The sequence below is a fragment of the Natator depressus genome, chromosome 5, assembly GCF_965152275.1.
Source record: "Natator depressus isolate rNatDep1 chromosome 5, rNatDep2.hap1, whole genome shotgun sequence".
NCBI classification, from domain to species: domain Eukaryota; kingdom Metazoa; phylum Chordata; order Testudines; family Cheloniidae; genus Natator; species Natator depressus.
In genome coordinates, this window is record NC_134238.1 from 21,186,149 (window position 1) to 21,208,422 (window position 22,274).

At 41.6% G+C, this 22,274-nt stretch overlaps 1 protein-coding gene across 1 annotated transcript in view; it reads right to left on the bottom strand.

The window, feature by feature from the left end:
• Positions 1-22,274, bottom strand: part of ALPK2 (alpha kinase 2) — a 68,876-nt gene that overhangs the window by 24,672 nt on the left and 21,930 nt on the right. The window contains 5 exon segments of the mRNA XM_074953904.1: positions 2,406-2,441; positions 2,532-2,659; positions 5,362-5,509; positions 9,718-12,327; positions 15,173-15,446. Of these exon segments, the coding sequence (XP_074810005.1) occupies positions 2,406-2,441; positions 2,532-2,659; positions 5,362-5,509; positions 9,718-12,327; positions 15,173-15,446 (3,196 nt within the window).

Below are 22,274 nucleotides of genomic sequence, written 5' to 3' on the forward strand. Positions count from 1 at the left end.
CAGACAACTTGCAAATACCATGTGTTCAAATAGCACTAGAAGAGTTTATGCCAGAATATTTTATTGCTCCTCTTTTTTTCTCCTTCTTTATTACTGTGACGTTGCAGTGGTATTTCACTATTTACTGTGTGTGAAGTGACAGTGCACCAAATGCATCGAAAGTATCCGTCCATTTAACTCAAACTGTTTTATACTACAGGAATTCCATAAAACGCACAATTCTGCAAACTCCCATTAGCTTTAAGAGTAATTTTGCCTTTACTGGGACAGCAAGGGGCAACGCATAATGGGAAAGAACTCTCCAAGAAACATTGCACTGATGACTGATCTATAAGGTCTGAAGGCATTTCTGGTGCAAGAGGAAAAGATGATTTATCGTGTATTAATGGTATAATGAAAAAGGATTCAGGGTCAAAGCTAATTTAATCTCTGAGTGTTGTGTCTCGGGCTGCACCTTGGAAACACTAACATATCATAGGACTGGAAGGGACCTCGAGAGGTCACTGAGTCCAGTACCCTGCACTCATGGCAGAACTAAGTATTATCTCTATCATCCCTGACAGGTATTTGTTTAACCTGCTCTTAAAAATCTCCAAGAGATTCCACAATCTCTCTAGGCAATTTATTCCAGTGCTTAACCACCCTGACAGTTAGAAAGTTTTTTCTAATGTCCAATCTAAACCATCCTTGTTGCAATTTAAGCCCATTGCTTCTTGTCCTGTCCTCATAGGTTAAGGAGAACAATCAGACCTACAGATACATAACCATTAGTACCCAAGCCACAACTCTGGAGCTGAACACCTCTGAAGTTTGGAAAAATTCAAAATACCAAACCAGATCTGACTGTTGTAACTGGCCCCAGCTATAAAATGGGTCAAATGGGCTAAATCCTCTGCTCAGATGCTCCTGAATATCAGAGTGTTTAAACTGCAGACCTGAATTTTATTGATAAGTGCATTCACCAAGATATGTGAGATGCATTGTGCATGTTGGATTAGAATATGCACCTATGTGATCCCCCACCACGGTTAATCTGAGTTTTTGAAAATCAAGCTGTGTTATCTATCTATCTATCTATCTATCTATCTATCTATCTTTCTTATGATGATTTTGCTGTATGATTAGGTAATCATCCAGAATTACTGCCTTAAGTTTACTGGTTGGGGGAGTCTGGCCCTAGCCCCGCCCCTTCTGGGGGCCTAGAGTGCCCCCCCCTTCCCGCCACCTTGCCCAGGACCCAGGCTGTCTATTAAGCCCATTAAGTTACTTTCACCCCAGTCTGAGGAGGTGACCTGATAACAGTCCTCAAATATGTTAAAGGTTTTTATAAAGAGGATGGGAACAATTGTTTTCTTTGTCCACTGAAGATAGGACAAGAAGTAATGGGCTTCATTTGCAGGATGAGAGTTAGATTAGATATTAGGAAAAATATGGGTGGTTAAACTCTGGAATAGACTTCCAAAGGAGGTTGTGCAAAAACCCATCATTGGAGGTTTTTAAGACAATCATCTATCAGGGATGGTCTAGGTTTATTTGGTCCTGCCTCAGTGCAGGGGGCTGTACTCGGTAACTCCTCAAGGTCCTTTCCGGCACTACATTTTTATAATTCTATAAAAATTGTAAATCTGAGAGTTAGTATCCCAAACAAACTTTGTATTTTTAAAAATGTTTTTTTTTCCTACTATGTATCTTTTGACTTGTGTGTGTGAAGGGAGGTGTTTTGGTGTGCAAAAGATGACTGCAAGCTTTTGTGGATGCACTAATTTCCCCTGAGACAATTTAAAAGACATAACTTCCTCGCTAAAGATGTGTTGCGAAGAATGATTCTGTTCCTGATTCTAGAACAGCCAGCACCACACACACACCAGTTCATTCCCCTGATCAAGGGAGGAAGCACTGTAAGGATCATGACTGCATGTGCAAACTGGGTGATCTGACATGAACATAGCTGTTCAAGCACCTCATTTACCATTTGCAAGTGCAATCTGATTTGCATATGAAACCACTGCAGTTGTGCACGTAAATATGTACATTTTTGTTCATGTTTTTGTGTGGATCTTGTCTGAAAATTCTTGCCATAAGTTCATCTCTGGGACCATCCTTAAAGTGGTAACTTTTCTCATCATTTATTTTCACATTAAGAGAAATGAAATAGGGCCAGATCCACTGAAACAATCAGGCCACTTTGATGATGCAAAGCTTGGTTTAACTATCTGGTTATCATTATACAGCTGCTTTGCACCACCAGAGCAATGCAAAGAACTAACAAACCTGGTCCTTTACCTTCAGGAGCCTGATAACTTCCATACCTACGAATTTATTGTTGACTTTCATTTATATTTTATTGACAAAAGTGTGCCAAATAGAAAGGGCAGGTATTTGAAACAAACAATGAATGTATTTACCTTCAATATCCTGATAACTTGAAAGATGTTTCAATACTACAAGGGAATAAAAGGAAAGAGACGCGGTAGTGACATAGAATTCAAACATTGTTCTTATAACTTGAAAGCCAGTGTGCTGGGATTTACCTTCTGAGGTCAGGTTAAATTCAGCAGTCACCTTTCCATAAACATTCTTCAAGCAGCAATAATACAATCCCTGGTCTTTTATGCTAGTTTGAACTATTGCCAAAGACACTGGTGAATCATCCCCTGCACTGGAATAGAAGTTGTTAACATTTGCAGTTTAGTCTTTTAAAACATTTTTTCTAACCAATTTACTCAGAACCACCCGATTTTTTGGACTAAATAATGCTGCAAAGAGCGTGATTCAGAGGGGATGTGAATAGATTTGATATGTTTTTTCAACCCCCCCACTTGGAAGCATCCAGCCTGTTTTGTATTTGCCCAGTAGATTTTTTTTTCATCATATCCTGAGAGAAAACAATACTTTTACCAAGCCTACACAGAACCTGATTATATTACAATATTAGAAACTCTTATCAGTTTCTAATATTCATATCGGTTTCACAGGTAAACCTGCTACGGCAGGCAGGACATGTGTATTGGGGAATTAAGGTCAGGCTTGACAAAGCCCTGGCTGGGATGGTTTGATTGGGGATTGGTCCTGCTTTGAGCAGGGGGTTGGACTAGATGACCTCCTGAGGTCCCTTCCAACCCTGATATTCTATGATTCTATGATTCTACATGACACTAGCAGTCATAAGAGAGAATGTTTTCTGTAGTCTCTTAACACAGCATATAAAGTATATTTTCTTGTAGACTAAGAAACAAATACTGTTGATTGGATATTCAGAACAGCTCTGCATGGAAATAGAGTGTATCGTTCCAAAGAAACATGTATAGGTATTGGATATTGGTAGGGACCACTTTTTGACATGAATGAGAACAAAGGGAGTTGTGCTTGCTGATATCAGGGCTGAATTTGACTCTGTGTGTGTGAGACTAAGTCTGGTGTATTGGCACCTTATATTTTATCTTTGAGCCTATGCTTAACTTTAAGCAAGTGCTTAAGGCCAGCCCTACTCAGCAATGCGTGTAAGCACCCATTGACTTGACTTCAATCAGAGTTAAGAATGTGTGTAAGTGTTCTGCTGAATTGGGGCCCTAGGTCAATAATAATCTTTAGTTTCCTCTTCCCAAGTTGAATACACAATATGGATTCCCCATCTCTTTTCCCTGGGTCCCCCAGATCTTTTTCCTTTTCCCTAGTCGCCGCTCATCTCTCCTCCTTTCCCTGGGTTCCTTACCTCTTTCTTTCCCTTGATTTCTCCTCCTCTCTTTATTTGACTACTCAACCCTTCCCAATTCTTTTCCTCCACCCTTTTCTAGGGAAGGAAATGTTTTTTCTGGCTATCTGGCCTCATGCAGCTCATGCTTTAGCAATAAACCCCTGGATTGTTGCCTGCACTGCAACTACTCTGTGTCCACACACCTCTTCCTGGTAAAATGGAGCACCCTAGTTAGCCACCTGCAGCATCCAGTCTATACTTAAAGCTGATCTTGTTTAGGACTAGTAATAAGTTGTCCAGCTGTTCTCTCCTTTCCCTCTTAATTCATATTATATATTTGGCACTCTGCAGCATCATTTCCCATGGAGGAGCTAGGAATGGCACATCTGATGTGATTTGGTGAGTATTGTGGACCTGCTTAGTTACTCTACTAGTACATGCCCTCAGCTACGCTAACCCCCATTTTCATGTCACTCTTGGATCACTGTTGCTTAGTGCTGTAATGCTATTTTTGGAAGGGCTGCTTTCCAAGAACAGTGAAGTTCAAGATGTCAAAACCCACAGGCTCAAATACCTATCTTTTAAGCTTTATTATTTACTAATTGTATTACAGTAGTGCCCAGAGATGCCCTATCAGCATCGGGGTCCCACTGTATTTGATGTTGTATTAGTGTACAGTCTATGACAGGCCATAAACTGAAAAGCATACTGTCTATATGGTGACAAGACTAGGGGTACAAGGTCTAGGTTTAGTTGCTCCTGCCTCATTGCAGGGGTCTGGGCTAGATGATCTCTCAAGGTCTTTTGCAGTCCTACATTTCTGTGATTTTATGCATACGTCTACACTGCAATTAAAAAAAAAACAGTGGCACCAAGTCTCAGAGGCTGGGTCAAAGGGACATATTTGTAAAGGTATTTAGGTGCCTACAAATGCTTAGTGGGATTTTCAAAAGGGTAGGTGCTTAACTCTTCTGAATAGATAAAGCTTTCATTTTCTATTTTTCTCAGTACACTGCTGCTCAGCCACCCTGATATAATTTAATTGGCTGGGTTAAGGAGTCAGGTAATTTTTGCTCATACCCAACCCTTGTCAGTTTAAAGCAGGGCTTTGGACCGGAGCCTGGAGCTGGAATGCAGAGCAGCTCCGGAGCAGTGGAGCTGCAGGTTTTTGCCTGGAGCTGGAGTGGAGCCAGAGCACAGCTCCAAAGCCCTGGTTTAAAGGGCCATTTAAAACAGAATTTAAAGTTCAAAGGATCTGACCTCTCCTGTTCGTCAAACAAGCTGCTCACTGCCTATTAGCTGCTTTTATTAGGTTTCAGAGATTCATATCTCCCAGTTTCTCATATCTTAGCCAGACTTGTTTATATTGTTTGGCCCAGCTGCTGGAATTTCACCTTAGCATGATCTTGCACAGTAGTTGACAGTCTGATGGGAACAGATATGAAACAGCTAAAGCAAGCAGACTGGAACTACCTTGAAGGAGGGAAACAATGTCTGATATTAATGCACTCTGCAAACTCTGACTATTTTGTTTTAGTCAGTATATTGCCCCAGTCATATCACCTTCAGTTCTCTCACCAAGAGTTTATCATTGGACCATTTAATTTTCCCCCTCAAAAGATAATCTACAAATATTTCAGGAAGTGCCAGTTAGGATCCCTCCTTACCTTCTATTCACTCGAGCTAGTAACTTTGAATCTTTAATCCATGTAACGGTGGAGTCTTCATGAATTTCCCCAAACTGACAGCATAATTTAATATTTCCAGAACAATCAGGGAACAGCTCAGCATGGATTTTCTTCAGTAACTTGGGGGCTTGAAATGAAATATCCACAGTTAAGAATCAGAAAATAATATGACTACTTTGCCATTTTAAAGGGACCTCAAAATGTCAGCTATATAAATTTAAATGGGTAAAAGAATTTAAAATATTTAGGAATAAATATTAAAGCAAATTACCCTCCAATGTGGAATAAAATAATAAAAGACTTGGAGGAATGGAACAATTATGAAATTTCTTGGCTAGGTAGGGTAGCCTTGGTAAAGATGAATGTCCTCCCAAAGTTATTATTTTTTTCAGTGCATCCCTGTTGGTATCCCTGAAATGACATTAAAAACATGTCAGGATGCACTATTAAAATTCATATGGAAACATAAATGACAAAGGGTGAGTTTTAAAGTTCTGTAACAGCCTACAAAGTGGCATAGACTAGCTTTCCCTAATTTGGCTTATCATTATGCATCACAATAAGAAATGTGATCTGCTGGGTTAACAATTGAACATGCAAACACCGGGTAAAATGAGAATAAGGCTGGAGCTATTTATAATGAATGGGTTAAAATGAAATGTAGGTCACCAAAAATAGAATATCACTCATTCATCCAGACTACCTTAGTAGCTTTGGATATATTTTCTAAATTCCTATTGCCAAGGCCCTCCCCTTAGCTATTTTCATTTATAATGAGGAAAATATCCCTAGGAAATATCAAAGTGACTGTTCATTGTTGGTAAGAGCTGAGATTACTCAATTCAGACAGCTGTTCTTGGGTCCTGATTAGAAATCATACCAAGAGAGATGTAATAATGTAAATAATATAAAGATCCCATATTTTCAATATTGGAAAGTCAAAGATTTTGCTGTGAAATCTGGATATTAGGTGGCCCTATTTACCCCTTAAATCCATTTGAGGAGTTGATGCAGGAGCAAGCAGGAACAAAATATTTAATTTCTAAAATATATACAATTTTGAGTGAAAAGGACATTGATAAGAAAACAACCCAGATGAAAAGATGGGTGACGGGTTTGGACAAAGAAATTATTTTGGATGAGTGTGTCTCTACGTGGGTAAGGGGATATACATCTACAATTTGTGTAGTTCCTAAAGAATTTTTTAAATAAATAATTGTATAGATAGCATTGGACTCCAGTTAAGTAAGTTCCATCATACTTTTGCTACTAGGGAGGTACTTTGTTGGCAGGGTTATGGGGAAAGGGGAATATACTTGCACATGTGGTGGTTGTGTCCAGGAATTAGATGGTTTGGGGATGAAATTATTAAAGAGATTCCTCTTATGACAAAATGCTAGCTTCCTAGAGATCCCCTGACCTGCTTACTTAATATATTTTAAACAGAAGGACAAATTAATTTCTTCTTTTTTGTTAGCAGCTAGACTTTTTATTGTACATTGTTGAAAATGCATAATCCCTCTTATGGAATTGTGGTATAGTAGAATATGCAATTGAAAAGCTTTCCCATCAAGTACGTACACTAAAGAAGTGGCAACAAGAGGATAGGTATTTAGAAATTTGGTCACTCTTTCTAGCATTCTGAGAAGGAGGGTTTCTCAGCCAGCAAGCTGGAATCTTTAGCCAGGTTCTTTGAATACTGAGTAAGTTATAAGTAATGTACAATGTAGTATGTTAAAACGTTATTGTAACTTTGCCTTAATACATTTTTATAAAAGTCATAACGTAAAAATAGCACATTCTTATTTAACACACCTTCTCCCGGATTAAAGGGCCAGTCAGTTAAACTATAATAAAGCTGCACAGGTATCACTGAGGTGTAATAATGTGAACATAATGTGGTTACCCAACTAGCACTGATTTTGCCTAAACTCCTTTAGTTAGTGAGCAGAATCCTTATTGCTATTGATGATGTGAGCGAGGAAAGATAGCAGACTGACTCTCAGATTCCAAGTGGAATTTGCTGTTGTTTAAAAACAAAAACAACCACCCTCATCAAACAAAACCCCCATATTTTTACTCATAAGTTGAGGGTATTTGAACTGGAAATGACTGAGAAACAATAAACATGAAACCTCAAATTTTTACAGAGTTGTGTTTCAGAGTAGAATTGCCCTCTAAAGCCCTGATTCAGTTAGTTACTTAAGTATGTGCTTAACTTTAAGTAAGTGAGTAGCTCTATTGAAGTCAATGGCCAACATTTAAGAGTTTAGTGATAATGGGACCCTCAGCTATTGGATGTTCAACTTGAAATGCCTGAAAGAGGTGTGATTTTCAGAAAGTGCTGAGCAATCAACTTCTGAAAATCAGGCCCCTCTATGGTGCTGCAAGTTGGGTGTTCAAAACTGAGACACCCAAAATCACTAGCCACTTAAATCTTGGCCAGTGAGACTACTCATAAGCTTAAAGTTAGGCACATGCTTGAAGTACCTTACTGAACCATGCGTAAAGTTGTGCAAGAAAAGTGTGACAGAGATAGAAATAGAACTTAGAACTCCTAACTCCCAATCTTAACCACAGGCCATTCCTCTATGGACCAAAAAGAAGAGAATTACTACACCAGAACTGATTCACCCCATTATCAATACTATACTAACTGTTGACATGTTAGTTCCATGTAGTAACCATAGGTTTAAATCAAAGTGGATCAGATGCAGATGTATAAAACCTGCCCAGTCTGGTGTATGCCTGGACATTTGCAGAACAATCTCTGAATAATATTTCGTTTAAATATTATTCTGAAATATACAGAACCCAAACAGATGTTTTTAGTACCTACATTCTACATGGCCGACATTATTTGAGGATTGGGCATATCCTTCCCCCTTTCTTAATGCACTAGGCCCTCTTGTAACTTCTGGTTTGTCTACATTGTCAACTACAGACACTGACAGGACTGCAGCTATACAACAGACCTCCCTGCACAAAGTTCCCAACCAGAACTAGTCATTTATTGTGCCTGCTACAGCACATCTCCCTTAATCCCCTTTTATGGTCATTGCTAGCACAAACATTGTCATGCAAAGAAGACATCTGTTCTATCACCTATAAACACAGGAATGCATTCAATTAAATAAGTGATTAGCGAAAGCAGAGATCCAGATCTACTGCAGCTGTGCCACTGTAGCACTATTGTGTAGTTGCTTCCTACATCAACGGAAGGGGTTTTTCCATCAATGCAAGTAAGCCACCTCTCCGAGAGGCAGTAGCTAGGTTGACAGAAGAATTCCTCCATTGAACTAGCTGCAACAGTGAGGGGTAGGTCAACCTAGCTACGTTGCCCAGGCTCTGAAATTTGTCACAACCCTGAGTGATGTAGCTAGGTCGACCTAGGTCTTAGTTGTAGAGCCTTCAAACAGATTGCTAGCTTGCTTAGAATATTTGAACAGCTTGTTAGCCTCCTTCCAGTCACTCTCCACCCCTGCTCTCACACCTTACCTCTTAATGATTTAAACGTAGTTTGTGTTACAACAGGAATGTGAAATCTAATGTTAAAAAATGAAAAGAAAAGCTTGGACCCAGCAAAATCTTATATTGACCATAAATGCTTAATTGTGTTGCTTTTACGCTACTGCCATTTTGTGTTTTGTCCTTCCAGATTGTAAGCTCTTTGGGACAGAAACTGTGGGCCTGGTTCTCATTTTATTTACACTGGTTTAATGCCAGTTTAACTTCATTGACTCAGCAGAGTCACTCAGGATTTATACTGGTGTAAGCAAGTGCAGAATTGGGCCTTTTGTCATTTTACATTTCTGCAAAGTGTTATGCATATCCACAGCCTTATATAAATAACAGTAATAGGTTACCAGCAGTATAAACACGTTAGGTCCCCAACACAGTATAATTATATTGGGGACACACAGGGTGGTGGCACAATTGTGAAACCAACCCATTGCAGGAATAGAATAACATGATACTACTGTGTTTGCTATTATATTGCATGGATTCTGTTGGAATAATCATAATGTACTTTATGTTCCTGAGCCTTGTCTTGAACAGAGGAAACTACATTATAAAAGGCATAAAAATTAATAAAATATGATACATTTATCATCTAAGGGGAGCCAGGGACTGAACAGATTTGCAGCATGGCATAGTAGTGGTTATTACTTCAGAGAATGGACATTTTCATACATTAATGCATGACATCTCTAGCTGATTTAGTTTAGCTGAAGGAGTCTTGTGGTGTGTTGGAAATTTCTTTGACATTTATACTGTAGTCTGAGGGATGTGAAAGAAAAAAAAATCAACAATAGAGAGACAGCTCCCTCCTACCTTTGCTGGGTTTTTTAGCAGGTAGTTTTCTTTGCTCTTCTCTCTCTTTCCTCTGAATTATGCCTGCATTAGCTTTCAGGGCATTTTTAATGCAACTGGAGTTCTTGCTGAGGTTTTCCTTTGCTTCTAGTCGGGGTTTCTTAGACAGCACCTTTGACATCATTTTCTTCTTACCCCCATCAGCCGAATGTCCACTGTTTGCTGTTTCTTGCTGACACTTAATGTCCTCAGGCCCAACAAGCAAGGGCTTGCAGGGTTTTGACCCTTCTTGTGTTTTTGTCCTCTCTTCTCTTAGTGTGAATGGATCAGCTGTGGTCAATGCTAAAGAGCACTGCTGAGATTTGCTCTGTGGCAGCTCCTCCTGGAAATGTTGGCTGTTCTCTGAGGCATATGTTGGGAGGCTAACTAAACCCCCTGTTACACGGTCTGATGCAATCATGTTTTGACTCCTGCCAGCCGTGAATTGTCTGGTTTTATGATGTTCAGTAGAATTAGTTGTATTTCCACTCCCGTATGTATTACAGGGTGTTCCAATTTGCTGAGCGGAAGGAGTCAGGGATGGATTGGACTGTCCAGTACAATAACTTGTAATATGTTCTTCTTCCTCTGGAGTAATCAAGGCACGCATATAAGGCTCCACTTCACCTTCACCTAGGCTATATTCAATGGCTTCTTGAATTTGTTCTGTTTTCTTTTCACACAAGATGGTTTCATCCTTGTTTTCTTCAGCTGTTCTAGGGCATTGACACTGCAATAGTTCAGGTGTAGTTCCCAACTTGTTCAAATTTTCATTCCCCTTAATTACCATTTGTGTGGATTCAGACTGCAGTAGGCTTTCTACCCTGGAGTATCCCTTTGCCAGTGTGTTGATACTGGATCCTTCTGTTTGGCTCATAGGTTCTAAAGAGACAGATAAAGTTTCTCGTAAGTTCGTATGTTGAGTGCAAAGGATGGAACTATCCACCTTGTCACCAACATCTTTACAGTCTTGACTTGCAGTACTATTATTTTCATTCCCAACACATGTTATAGGCTGAAAGAAGCTAAATGGTGCCACCGGCCCAGATTCATAAGTGGAACCTGCTGAAGAGTCCATTCTTAACTTTTTCCCCATCTTGCAACCATGGTCAAGGATAATTTCATTTCCTTCTGATGCTCTGTGCTGAGAATCTAAAGGCTGAATTTCTGAAATGCTGTCCAATCCTGGGACACCTAAAGTTGCAATATTTTGTACCTCATCTATTCCAAGATCTCTCTTTTCTCTACCCATTTTGTTTTCTTCATCTCTTGGTTTTTCTAATAAAATTTCAGTTAAAAACTGCTCCTCGGACAATGCCTTGAACACCACCTGCTGCACACCTATCTCTGTCTTATTGTTGTCTTGATCTGGATTTTTCAGTCTGTCCTCATACGTTACAGTTTCAGGACTCCTTATTAAATTATGTAGCTGTATAATGTAACTGCAGTCCTGTGCATCAGAAACACTTTGGAAATCTTTACTGTCATTATCTCTTGAAAGATGGTAAGTGCTACAGTTACTGTCATTTTGTGCATTCAGGTCTGATTCATTTCCTTTTTCCTGAAAATTCTCGTCAGAACGTTTATTGACTTCTTTAACAGAAGAGTATTTTTCACCTGTAAATTGACTGATAGTTTCACAGGAGGAATTACTGGATAAATCTTCTTTTTGTACAAGATCAGGGAGATAAACACAATCTTTTATTTCTGGGTAGCTCTGTATAACAGGAGAGTCTTTAGTAGCTAGTTCATCTATACGTTTAATTATCTGATCATTTATTAAATGTATATTCTGTTCCGTATAAGGTAATTGACGAATGTAACTATCTGATATGTAAGTTAGGTGTTCTTGGTCTTGTTCTAAATGATTACTTTGAGCCTTTATTAATCTGGGAGGAGATTCTGCATCATCAGATTGGAAAGAATTATTAGAAGCAAGCTTTCCTTCCTGGGCAGCAGTCATTTGAATAGATCCATTATCATCAGTTAATGTTTCGTTTGGCTTCTCCTCCAACCACTCCTCGGCATTTAAGATATCAGTTGTTAAAACATGAGTGGATGGTTCTTCTATTTTATTTCCAGTGCTAGAGCCCAGGCACATACCATCTGTTTCTCCAGTTTGTCTGAGAGAAGTGTTTCTTATGGCTGTGCCACTACACGCTTCATCTGTTTTTAGTAGGCTATCAGAATCACTGCAACCCTCCATTGCTGCTCTTCGTCCAGTTGCCAGTGCTGTGACAGCTTCATTGTCTTCTGTTATATTTACTGCAACAGAATGTTCAGTACTGGCCTCTCCGATAAAGTTCACTGCTGTGGCTTTGACAACTGCAGGACTGATTTCTAAGCTCTCAAGCTTCCTATTTTCCCATGTGAGGTGGTCGTCTGAATCCTTTTCATAAAGAGGTTTCAATAGCTTGTCATGTGCTGACGATGAATCAGAGTCTCTACACTGAGGTTCCACAGATCCCAGAATTGCACAGCAATTTGCTTTGGGCAGATATTCATTACATGGTTCATCATAGATGGTATCTGTATCACTGTTCTCATGAGCACCACATGTGTTTCCTCTGTTCCCTTGGCCATCACTTAGCTCTGTAAGAGTCAGAACAGCACATAAAAGGTCTTGCTTATTAGTAATAGCATCAGTAATCCGGTAGAAAACAGCTAAGACATCATAGAATCATAGAGTTTAAGACCAGACTAGACTAGATCATCTAGTCTGACCTTCTGTCAGGGCCACCCTTAGGATTTATGGGGCCCTACACAGTATTATTAAACTGGGGCCCCTATGCCCAACTTGTTCTTAGCAACACAAACATAAGCTTACAGTATTGGAAAACTTGCCACATGCACTTTATTAAAAACAGTTTAATTGTGCCGTCTTCACCCCAACCCCTGCACTGCACTGCCAGCATGCCCTGCCACACTGCCATCCTGCCCAGTGCCCCCCACCCCCCTTATGCCCAGCAACCCCCATGCCCAGTGGCCCCTCACCCAGAGATCTCCACCACAGATCCCTATGCCGAACAATCTCCCACCTACAGACCACCCCCCCCCCCGCACTGCCCAGTGCCCCTCTCACACACACACCCCCAGCTGCCCAGCACCTCATATTCCTGAGGGAAGTCAGCACCAAAAAATTAAATTCTGTCCACAATATTTTAAAATTCTGCAAATGTCAATAAATAAATGTGGAGGCTCCAGCATGGCAGTGGCAAGCATAGGCCACTGGCTGCATGGAGGTGGGAGATCACCCTGCAGCCTTCCCTCTCCCTTCACCTCCTAGGACAGGGACTTGGCAGTGAGATACCTCTGTGTGCATATCAAAAGGCCACAGGGAAGCATTTTACATGATGGCTGGGATGTCAGCCATGACCCAAAATCCATTTGAATGACAAAAAAGGAAATAGCTGATACCAATGGCTGAGTCCAGCCCTCATCCAGGCCCTTGTCTGCCACCACTCTGGGCCATCAACTCCCAAATGGCATTTCATTCTCCCTAAAATAGAGCATTTCCCTCTAATCCTGAAAAGTAAAGAGGTGCTTGGGATGTGCAGTTTAATAAGAAAAGGAATTATATTCAGGCACCAGTCTTTTTTTCTGCCCTGATTTACACACCTGGTTGCCACACACGGCTCAGTGGGATTGTACTGGGTATAACTCAGCATGCAGTACTGGGTATAACTCAGCATGCAGTTTCAACAATGCTTCACCAGTGGGGCTGGAGCCATAAGCAGCCAAGTCTCATTTGAACAGTGGCTCTTGTTTTGGATTATTTAAGGCGTTTTTTAAAGGTTTTTCCCACGGGTGAGGAAGAAAGTGCTGCATTCTTGAAGGGACCTTTAAAATCCCACTCAACTCTGCACTGTTTAGAACTCTCCCTCCTTCAAAATGCTACCAGCTTGAGAGACAGCCCTGGAGATATTTGGATCCACAAGAAAAAAAATCATGTCCCTTTTCCCTAAATAAAAGTTTTCAGCTACTCCAGCCTTGTCAAGTGCAAGTCCATCTTCCTCCCCAGCTAAGATGTTGTGCCCTCCCTTGCATTCTGCAGCCCTGATTGCTGCTTTTCTGCTCCAGATACGTCCCCCTTCTCCTTTTGTTTTAGTGTCAGTTTCCTACTGTTGACACGAGAATATTGTGAATGGGCAGGAAAAGCAAATGCCACCTTCTTTTTTTCCAATTTAACTTTCCCTCCTCCCCAGCCTGGTTATATGTGTGCCTCTCCCTCCTCCCGGCCCGTGTCTGCTGCTGATCCCTGCTGGGGAAGGGAGGAGAGGAAAAGGTGACCATCCAAAGAGGATCTTCGGCATCTGGGCTTAAACTTCAGAGAAGAGGGAGGTGGAGTGAAAAGGAGACTAGGAGAGAGATTGCAGGGAGTTGCCGGCGGGGCAGGGCACGTGGGCAGAAGAGGGGCAGGTACAGTGTGGGCCTGCTCGGAACAGCTGCTCTCCCCCGGGGCCACCAGCCTGCTCCGCAGGAGGCCCTAGCGTGTTCGCTACTTCCTCACTAAGCCAGACAAAAATCACCCCCTACTCTTTTCCCTTCCCAGCCTGGCTCCCCCCAGCCACCCCTAGCCTGGTTCCTCCTCCACCTCACCACTCCCCGAAGTCCCGTGCCCGGCTCTACCCCCCAAGCTTGACTCCCCGCTCTCTTCCCAGCCTCCGGGTATCCCCCCCACTCTGTTCCCAGCCTGGCCTGCCTCCCCCTGCTCACTCACAGGCAAACTTTTGCTCCTGGCCCCGTGAGGCCCCGCCCGACCTGAAGCCCTCAGCCAGCTGGCTGAGTGAGTGAGTGGGTGGAGGGGAAGGGCCAGGGGGTCGGGTCGGGGAGAAGCCTGCTGGCCCAGCACAGGAGATGGGCTGGAGGGGAGAGGAGTCTGCGCTGCAGCCAAATTTTCTGGTGTCCAACACAGCGGCGTGCGCTATGTATGCCTAAGGACGGCCCTGCCTTCTGTATACCACAGGCCACTCCCACCATCTGGCACCTGCACGCTAAACCCAACAACCAAAATAAGACCAAAGTATTACAGCCCACAGGAGATTAGACTTATGTGCCACAGGCAGAGAATAGGAAGGACTCAGGTGCACCAGAGCGTGAGGCCCCCGCAATGGCAGGAAAATGATTACATGAGATATACCCAGATAATCTTGGCAAGTGACCTGCACTCACAAGCTGCAGAGAAAGGTGACCCCTCTCGCCCATCCTCCCCAAAGATTACTGCCAGTCTGACCTGGGTGAAAATTCCTTCCTGACCCACATATGATGATCAGTTAGACCTTGAACATGGGAGCAAGAACCAGCCAGCTAAGCATCCTGAGAGAGAGTGAGTGCTCGGTGCCACCTCAAAGCCCTGCCCCTCCCCGTCCAATGTCCCATCTCTAGCTGTGGCCATCCCCGATGCTTCAGAAGGAGATTTAAAAAATATTATTGTTACTTGTAATATTAACTCTTTGTTCCCCGCATGGTTGTTGCTGATCGCGATCTCTCTGATCATGGGGCACATTGTGAGCAATACAGCTTTGTAAAGTCACATGTTCTGTTTGTAATCCATTTTCACCACTGATCATATCCAATGCTGGAAGGCTGGCTGTTGCGATGTCCCTTACTGGAGAAGTCATAAAAATGAAACTCTCATTTATTTCAGGGTCCGTACACTGTTTCTTATATCTTTGCATAAAGCCTTCTGCGTTTGTTTCTTGTTCCTGTATCTAGGAAAAATGGGGGAAAGAGAAATACAAAATATTAAGAGAACTGCTAGAGAGACCTGAACCAGAATCCTAGATCCAAATGCCCCTGATCTTTGGAGAAATTTTGATCAACATCTCAACTTCCTGGCTTGTACCTATCTCTATCCTGGGCAGAATAAAAACTCTCGATATAAACAACCCTGAATTCAGGTGAAGTTCAGATCTGGATCCAAACTTTGTAGAATATCAGAATTGTGATACTGGATCAGATCACTGATCAATCTAGTCCAGCACCTTAAAAACAAACAAGCAAACCCCAACCTCCTTACCTGTCATACTAACAGACAAATCAATCACACACAATATAACTTTATCCCAAGCAGAGCTTTTATAGTCCCAAAAGGGGAAGAGCCAGAGTCTCCATGAAATCCACTAGGGACTTTGTTGTTGCCAATCTACTTTACATTTAAAGTTTTCAGATACTACAGTGATGGGTGACTATAAAACAGATGGATAGAATATATATGCTTCGGAAGAAGGTACAAGAAACCCTGTAACAGACAATTATGGAGTAACCCGTGGCTCTGACACATCTCTAGCAATTTCTAAACTTAAACAAGTAGTAGAGTATCATTAGTGTATAAACTAATAAATAATAATACATTTTCTCAAGCTCCCATCAACACTGAGCCAGTTTAGGCTGGCTTCTCTGAGGCCCTGCTTCTTTTTCTTTTCTATTGTGGGTCTTGCATCTTATTCTCACATAAATAACATGTTTCCTCAGCATTGACAAGTCAGTCGTGAAAAGTTTCAGAGGAAGAAATAACATCCCACATAAATGCCCTGCTGAGTGCATTTAAAATAACACTCCAAACAGTAAATACACAAATCTGGCCCAATAGTCAGCCACCTTGGAAACTAGAGATGATGTCCTGAGCTTTAGTCTTTCTATTCCAAGGCTGGGCACTGTGGAGACAACATGCTCAGCCTTGCAGGAGCGGGAGTGCCTTCTGTCACTCACAAGCTCTCTTCCTATTCTTTAAAGTGGCACTGAATGGCTCTGTAGAGTAGGGCATGTCCAGCCTTTTGCCAGTGAGGTCACTGAAACCTTGGGAACGTCATTGGTGGATGTACAGGCAGAAAATCACATTCCCAGGAAATCCTACTCTCCTCCCCTCACCAAAATATCCCAAATTGTTTTCTTTGATATACCTAAGAATAAAAAGATTAATATGACTTTGAATTAAACTAAGCTAAATTCAATTTAATGTACAAAGGAAGCACAGACCTGATTAAGGAGTCAGCCAATATTTTGGCCCAAGGGGAACTTACAAAATTACAGACATCTGTCTTGAAATTAGAATTAAACTAGTGAGCTGTTCCCCCTCAGACCTAGATTTTCACTCCTAAATCGTTTAGGAGTCCCTGCCATGCAATTGTTCGCTAGTATTTTTCCTGATTCTATTCATTATTAAATCAGTTCCACACAGACTGTGAGCATGTCTTATTCACAGTAAAGGGAGAGCTATATAATTTTTCACCAGATAAAACAAAAATCATTAAAAAAAGCCAATTTATTTCTAAGCTTTTAATACCATAACAATACTGTATATCCTAATTTGATAAATTAGAAAAAATGCAATTTAGAGTTTCCTTCTGAGAAATATTTACTTTCAAATAGTTTATTAGCAGGATAAGCAACAGGTAGTGTGTTCTTGTTGAAATACACTAATTTAGTGCATTTGACCATGTCTCCCTCTAGTGGCAGGCCTCAACAACTACCACTACGACCAGCTATGAGTTATTTGTCTATTATGGTGGTGGTTGTTATTTAGCTCAAGTGGAAGGATCATGTGGTTTTGAGATGAGGATCACGTGTTTGATCCTGCTAGTGACTATTGTGTGTGCATTTGTATGCACTCATAGTTTGTTACACTAGCTAGCTATTTTTAAACCATAAATTAGCAATCACATTTTTCCTATGCCAAAATAGACTATAATCTGGTTAAAATTAAGGAGCATTTTTGATGCTTGTAAACTAGAGCCAACATGAATATTCTCTTCCTCTGTTTAAGTAGTGCAAACTGCCTGGCATATTATCGCTTACTAGATTTCCCAGGAACATGAGGTATGGCTTATACTCATCCATCCCTAGTACCGCCTTAAACAAGAGCGAGCAACATCATTCTCTTTATCCCGCCAGGCTTCTGCAAACCTTTGCCCCCTTGAGATTTTATTGTTCTGAGATAATTTTCTGGTTAGCATGGTAGGTGGGCTAGAGGTGCAAAATTCAGACTGGAATTTTAAATTCACCCAAGCTTCTGAGGGTTTGAATCTGGGATTTTCAACTTTTTCTACCCATGAACTCAAAATAAGCTGCTGTTTCCTCTCATGACCTCAATCCATCCCATAGTTCTTTGGAACACAGTTATTTCTAAATCTGTGGTGTGTGTGGCAGGTGCTGGGTGAAGAGAGCTGGGAACTGTGGACGCATAGTGGATTGGGGTCTCTGGGTTAGGGCTGATAAAAGAGTGGGTGCTGATAAGTAAGTGGGTGGTGCAGGGTAAGGCTTTCTGAAAGTAGATCAGTGTCGTGTCCATTTAGCGGGGAGCAGGTAGGTCCAGACTGGTCCCGGATGAGTTGCTGGGTGTTCTGGCAGTGGTGGGGCTGCTGGGACATGGGGCTAGGAGTTTCTGGGTGTTGGAGATGGGGTGGAACGCTGGATGGGGAGAAAAGATTGCTCCCTTCTGCTCTTGCCATGCTGCTTCCACTGCAGCGGCTTCTGTCCTCCCATTTCTCCACTCAGCTTCAGGGAAGCTCTGCTTAAGTAGGATGTGGGGCCGACAGGGTGCTGTGAGAAGTAGGGGAGGGAAGGATTTTCTCCTTCACCTACTTTCCAGAAGTCTGAATAATTTTAATGAGGGAGGGAGGAGACGGAGGAAGGGAAGGTTTTTGTCCAAGACTTCATGGCCTTGACCCTCATCCCCCTCCTGCAGCACCCAGCAAACTTCAGACCGCTCATCTTCAAAGCTCCTCACCCAGTGACCCTGCACCCCACAGAGTCTGGAACCCTCAGCACCACCAGCCACAGCTCTCCCACCCATAGCCAGCACTGCTCACTCTCCCTCTTGGTAGTCTCGTATGCCCTCTACAGAGAGAGGTGCTAGTCTCACGCTTTGCCTCTGGGTTCAGATTCCAAACTTTCCCAACCATTCGGGGGATTTTAATCTAGGGTTTGGGCCTGGGCCCACCTCTTAGTATGGGTTTCATTTCCCAACCCTCTATTAATTCTCAGCCAGTCCTGAGCACTCCGTCCATCTACAGTTTTATCTCTGCCACCTCAATTTTTCTCATCACCTCCTGCAAGCTTAAAGTTTGCTCAATTTCCTATCGCTTACAGCCACTGCAGCCTAAATCACAGCTAACCTTTCGCCAATATCTGCTGAATTCTCACTAAGTAAGCCTGACATCATATGATCGGTCAGTCCATACTGCCTGCACGTGTGAAACTGAAAATAGACAGCTGTTTCCTGGCCACTAGAAGCTTATAAGCAAACTACACGTTATTTAGAGAATCCTCCTTTCTGCCTATCTAGTCCATGTGTTTGTGTAGGTGTTTGTCTGTCTTGAGCATTTATAGGTGTACATCATTGTAGTGTCTAGGCACCAAGACATCTCTTGATTGCCAGTATGTAATGTAATAATAATAATTAATAATAAAAAGAGCTTGTAACTAAGGGCCTCAGGTAAAAGACCTGAAAGTGGAATATTGTTTTCCGTCTTGTGGTGGTCACATTGAGAATTTATTGATTGATTGTGAATGTGATGGTCCCAGTTGTGTATGACTAAGAACCCTGTTTTTCTTATACTGTAGAGTACTTAAATCCAGTCCTTTGTAACAAATGTAGAGTGCATTAGTGTTGTCACTTTTCATATTTTCTATAACAACTCATTTCAGATAGCACAGTTCTGAAACTGTGAATCTTGATTTGATTTTTTTCCTCTTCTGGCAGGAGAATATTTCTATGCTTTAGTGCTTCCAGTACATTTTAACAATTGCTTCAATTACTGCACGGTAGGCTTGAGTCTAAGAAGACAAAAAAAAAAAGCACTAAAAAACTGCACAATGCTTAATTATGCAAACTCTGCAGCACAAGTTATTTTAATTTGTGTGTGTGTCTGGTATGAGATGGTAGATAGACGGTAAAAGACAATTCTGTGTTCTGACTCCCATTGGAAATACACAGTCCTTGTGGTTTAATTATAAAAGCATGGTTACTGACAGCAAATAAGTGATAAAAATCTTGACAAATAGACAAGTCAATGAGATAATAATTACACAAAGGGAGGTGGATTCAACCACTCACAAAGCAGCCAAAGTGTCTTCCCTAGACCTAGCTCAGACTAAGTAATTTCAAGATCAGAGGCATGTAAACAGGCATCTAGCTTTGCCATATTATTGACAAAACCCTATCTGTACCAAGACCAGACAGAAACAGTTAAACTTCAATGAAAGTAAGAGAAAGTGTGTGCATATTCTTACTTTCAAATTAGACAAGGTAGGGGCAGGGCTGGTTGTATGCATGGGTTAGCAGAGTAGTCATTTCCAGGGGGTGCTGTACTGCTGGTTGTTTTTTCTTTATCTCTGTTGTGATTGGCCAGCTGTTTTTGCTCTGCTGTGATTGGCTGGCTGCAAGTTTTCTTCTTGCTGGGTGATTGGTGGGGCCATTGAAAATATTTTCTGCCCTAGCCAGCAAAATGGCTAGGGTTGCTCCTGGATAGACGAGTAAGATGAAGAGAAACAAAGAAAAATATCCTCTATTCCTTGTGCACTCCCTGAGACAAGGAGCATTTCAAGCTCATCAGTTCCTGTGGGGATTTAGAGAGCATGAAAGCTACCAGACCAACAGGCCTTCATGTCATAAACAGCATGGAAAGATTTCCCCAGGCTGTCCTACCAATGTGTCTCAGCTGTGACATAAGGGCACCATTGCTGGGGATGAAGGGACAGGTTAATATCCATGGCCTATTAAATCCTTGGCTTGTTGGATGAACTGGATGAACCTGCCAAACAAGTGCCAATCAGTGTCAAGTGTGATGGTGATTATTTTTTTAACTCTGTCTATATCTGTATTAATACCATGCCCATCCACAGGGTATCTGAGCATCTGCACATTGGGAACTGAACGGAGACCCTCACACTCATTTCATATAGGCCACCAAACGGCCAACTGATGGTAATAACATTCTGTCCCTACTAACCTTAGTACTAGAAGTAAAAGGATAAATATGCCATTCCACAGCCATCCAGTTTTGCACTTATCAAGCTTTAAAAAGTAGTAGCTATTTGACTTTTGTATTGTCGAAGCAAAGCTCTGATAACTGATTATTACCGTGGGCTATGCAGCAGGATGGAATGGATCCTCTTTTTCCACTTATCCTTTATTGGATAAAGGTAGCGGAGGGAAGACTGCTTGTTTTATTTTCTGTTTCAATGTATATGCATGCTCAAGAGTGCCAATAAGAGGTGCTGGTGTTTGTAGACACCAATTCGCTTCTCCACACACCCAAGCAGTAAGACTCAGATCTTTATCTCCCATGAGGATAACCTATGGAAGAGGCATGGTAGGTTTCCTCCACATTCTTCCATTGGTTGGGGTATTCTTCCCACAGAAGAAGCAGAGGGTGCTGTAGGTCTATGTTAAAACATTAATTAATAAGTATATTTCACCTCTATATCCTAAATATGTCTGATATATTTTATCCTTGGCTACAGTGCTGCCTTTAGTCCCTACAGCAATTGAGCTAGAATATGATATGCACAATATCATAGGGTAGGTAATTTATACTGGATGGAATTCTTATGCCATATTAATGATTTAAAGAATGTCTCAAAGAACACTGGCATCAGCACTAGTAGTGGGCAAAAGTTTTGGGAGGTTCAGTTGGAAAAATATTTTATAGCCTGGAATGGATACTCATTCCAGATGGCCTCTGCACTTATGGGTGCTCCTGCATATCATTTCTAAGGGGTGTCTCTCTTGAACCAGCAAGTCCGTCTGTTCCCCACTGACTTCCTCTGCTGGTTGCACCCTCTGCCCTGTTGAACATTCAACCCTCCATGCCATAATTTTGAAAGATCTGCTGCATGGTGGCTATTTGTTTCTCAGCTACGCACACCACTACCATGTCAATTCTCACAGGCTCTGGCTCTAGATACACCTCACCCTATGTTGCTTCTTAGAACACCTGAGAGCTGGCTACGGCAGGACTCAACAAAGGGTTTAAAGGAGGAATGGGACTTTTCTAAGGGTACTTATCTGCCACCCTTCTAAACATGACAATGCTTCCCCGTCTCATACAGTATTCCTGTGTTCTATGAGTTTTCCAAATACTGGAGAACCTCAGAGTTATGAATGGAGATTGTTCATAACTCTGAAATGTTCATAACTCTGAACAAAAGTTATGGTTGCTCTTTCAAAAGTTTACAACTGTACATTGACTTAATATAGCTTTGAAACTTTACTATGCAGAAGAAAAATGCTGCTTTTAACCGTCTTAATTTAAATGAAACAAGCACAGAAACAGCTTCCTTACCTTGTCAAATCTTTTTTTTAAAAACTTTCCCTTTATTTTTTTAGTAGTTTAGGTTTCACACAGTACTCTACTGTATTTGCTTTTGTTGTTGTCTCTGCTGCCTGATTGTGTACTTCTGGTTCCGAAGGAGGTGTGCGGTTGACCGGTCAGTTTGTAACTCTGGTGTTTGTAACTCTGAGGTTCTACTGCAGTCATTTGAATCATGGCCATGCTTATTCAGCCCCTTTCCTAAAGCAACTGCACTCATTGTTT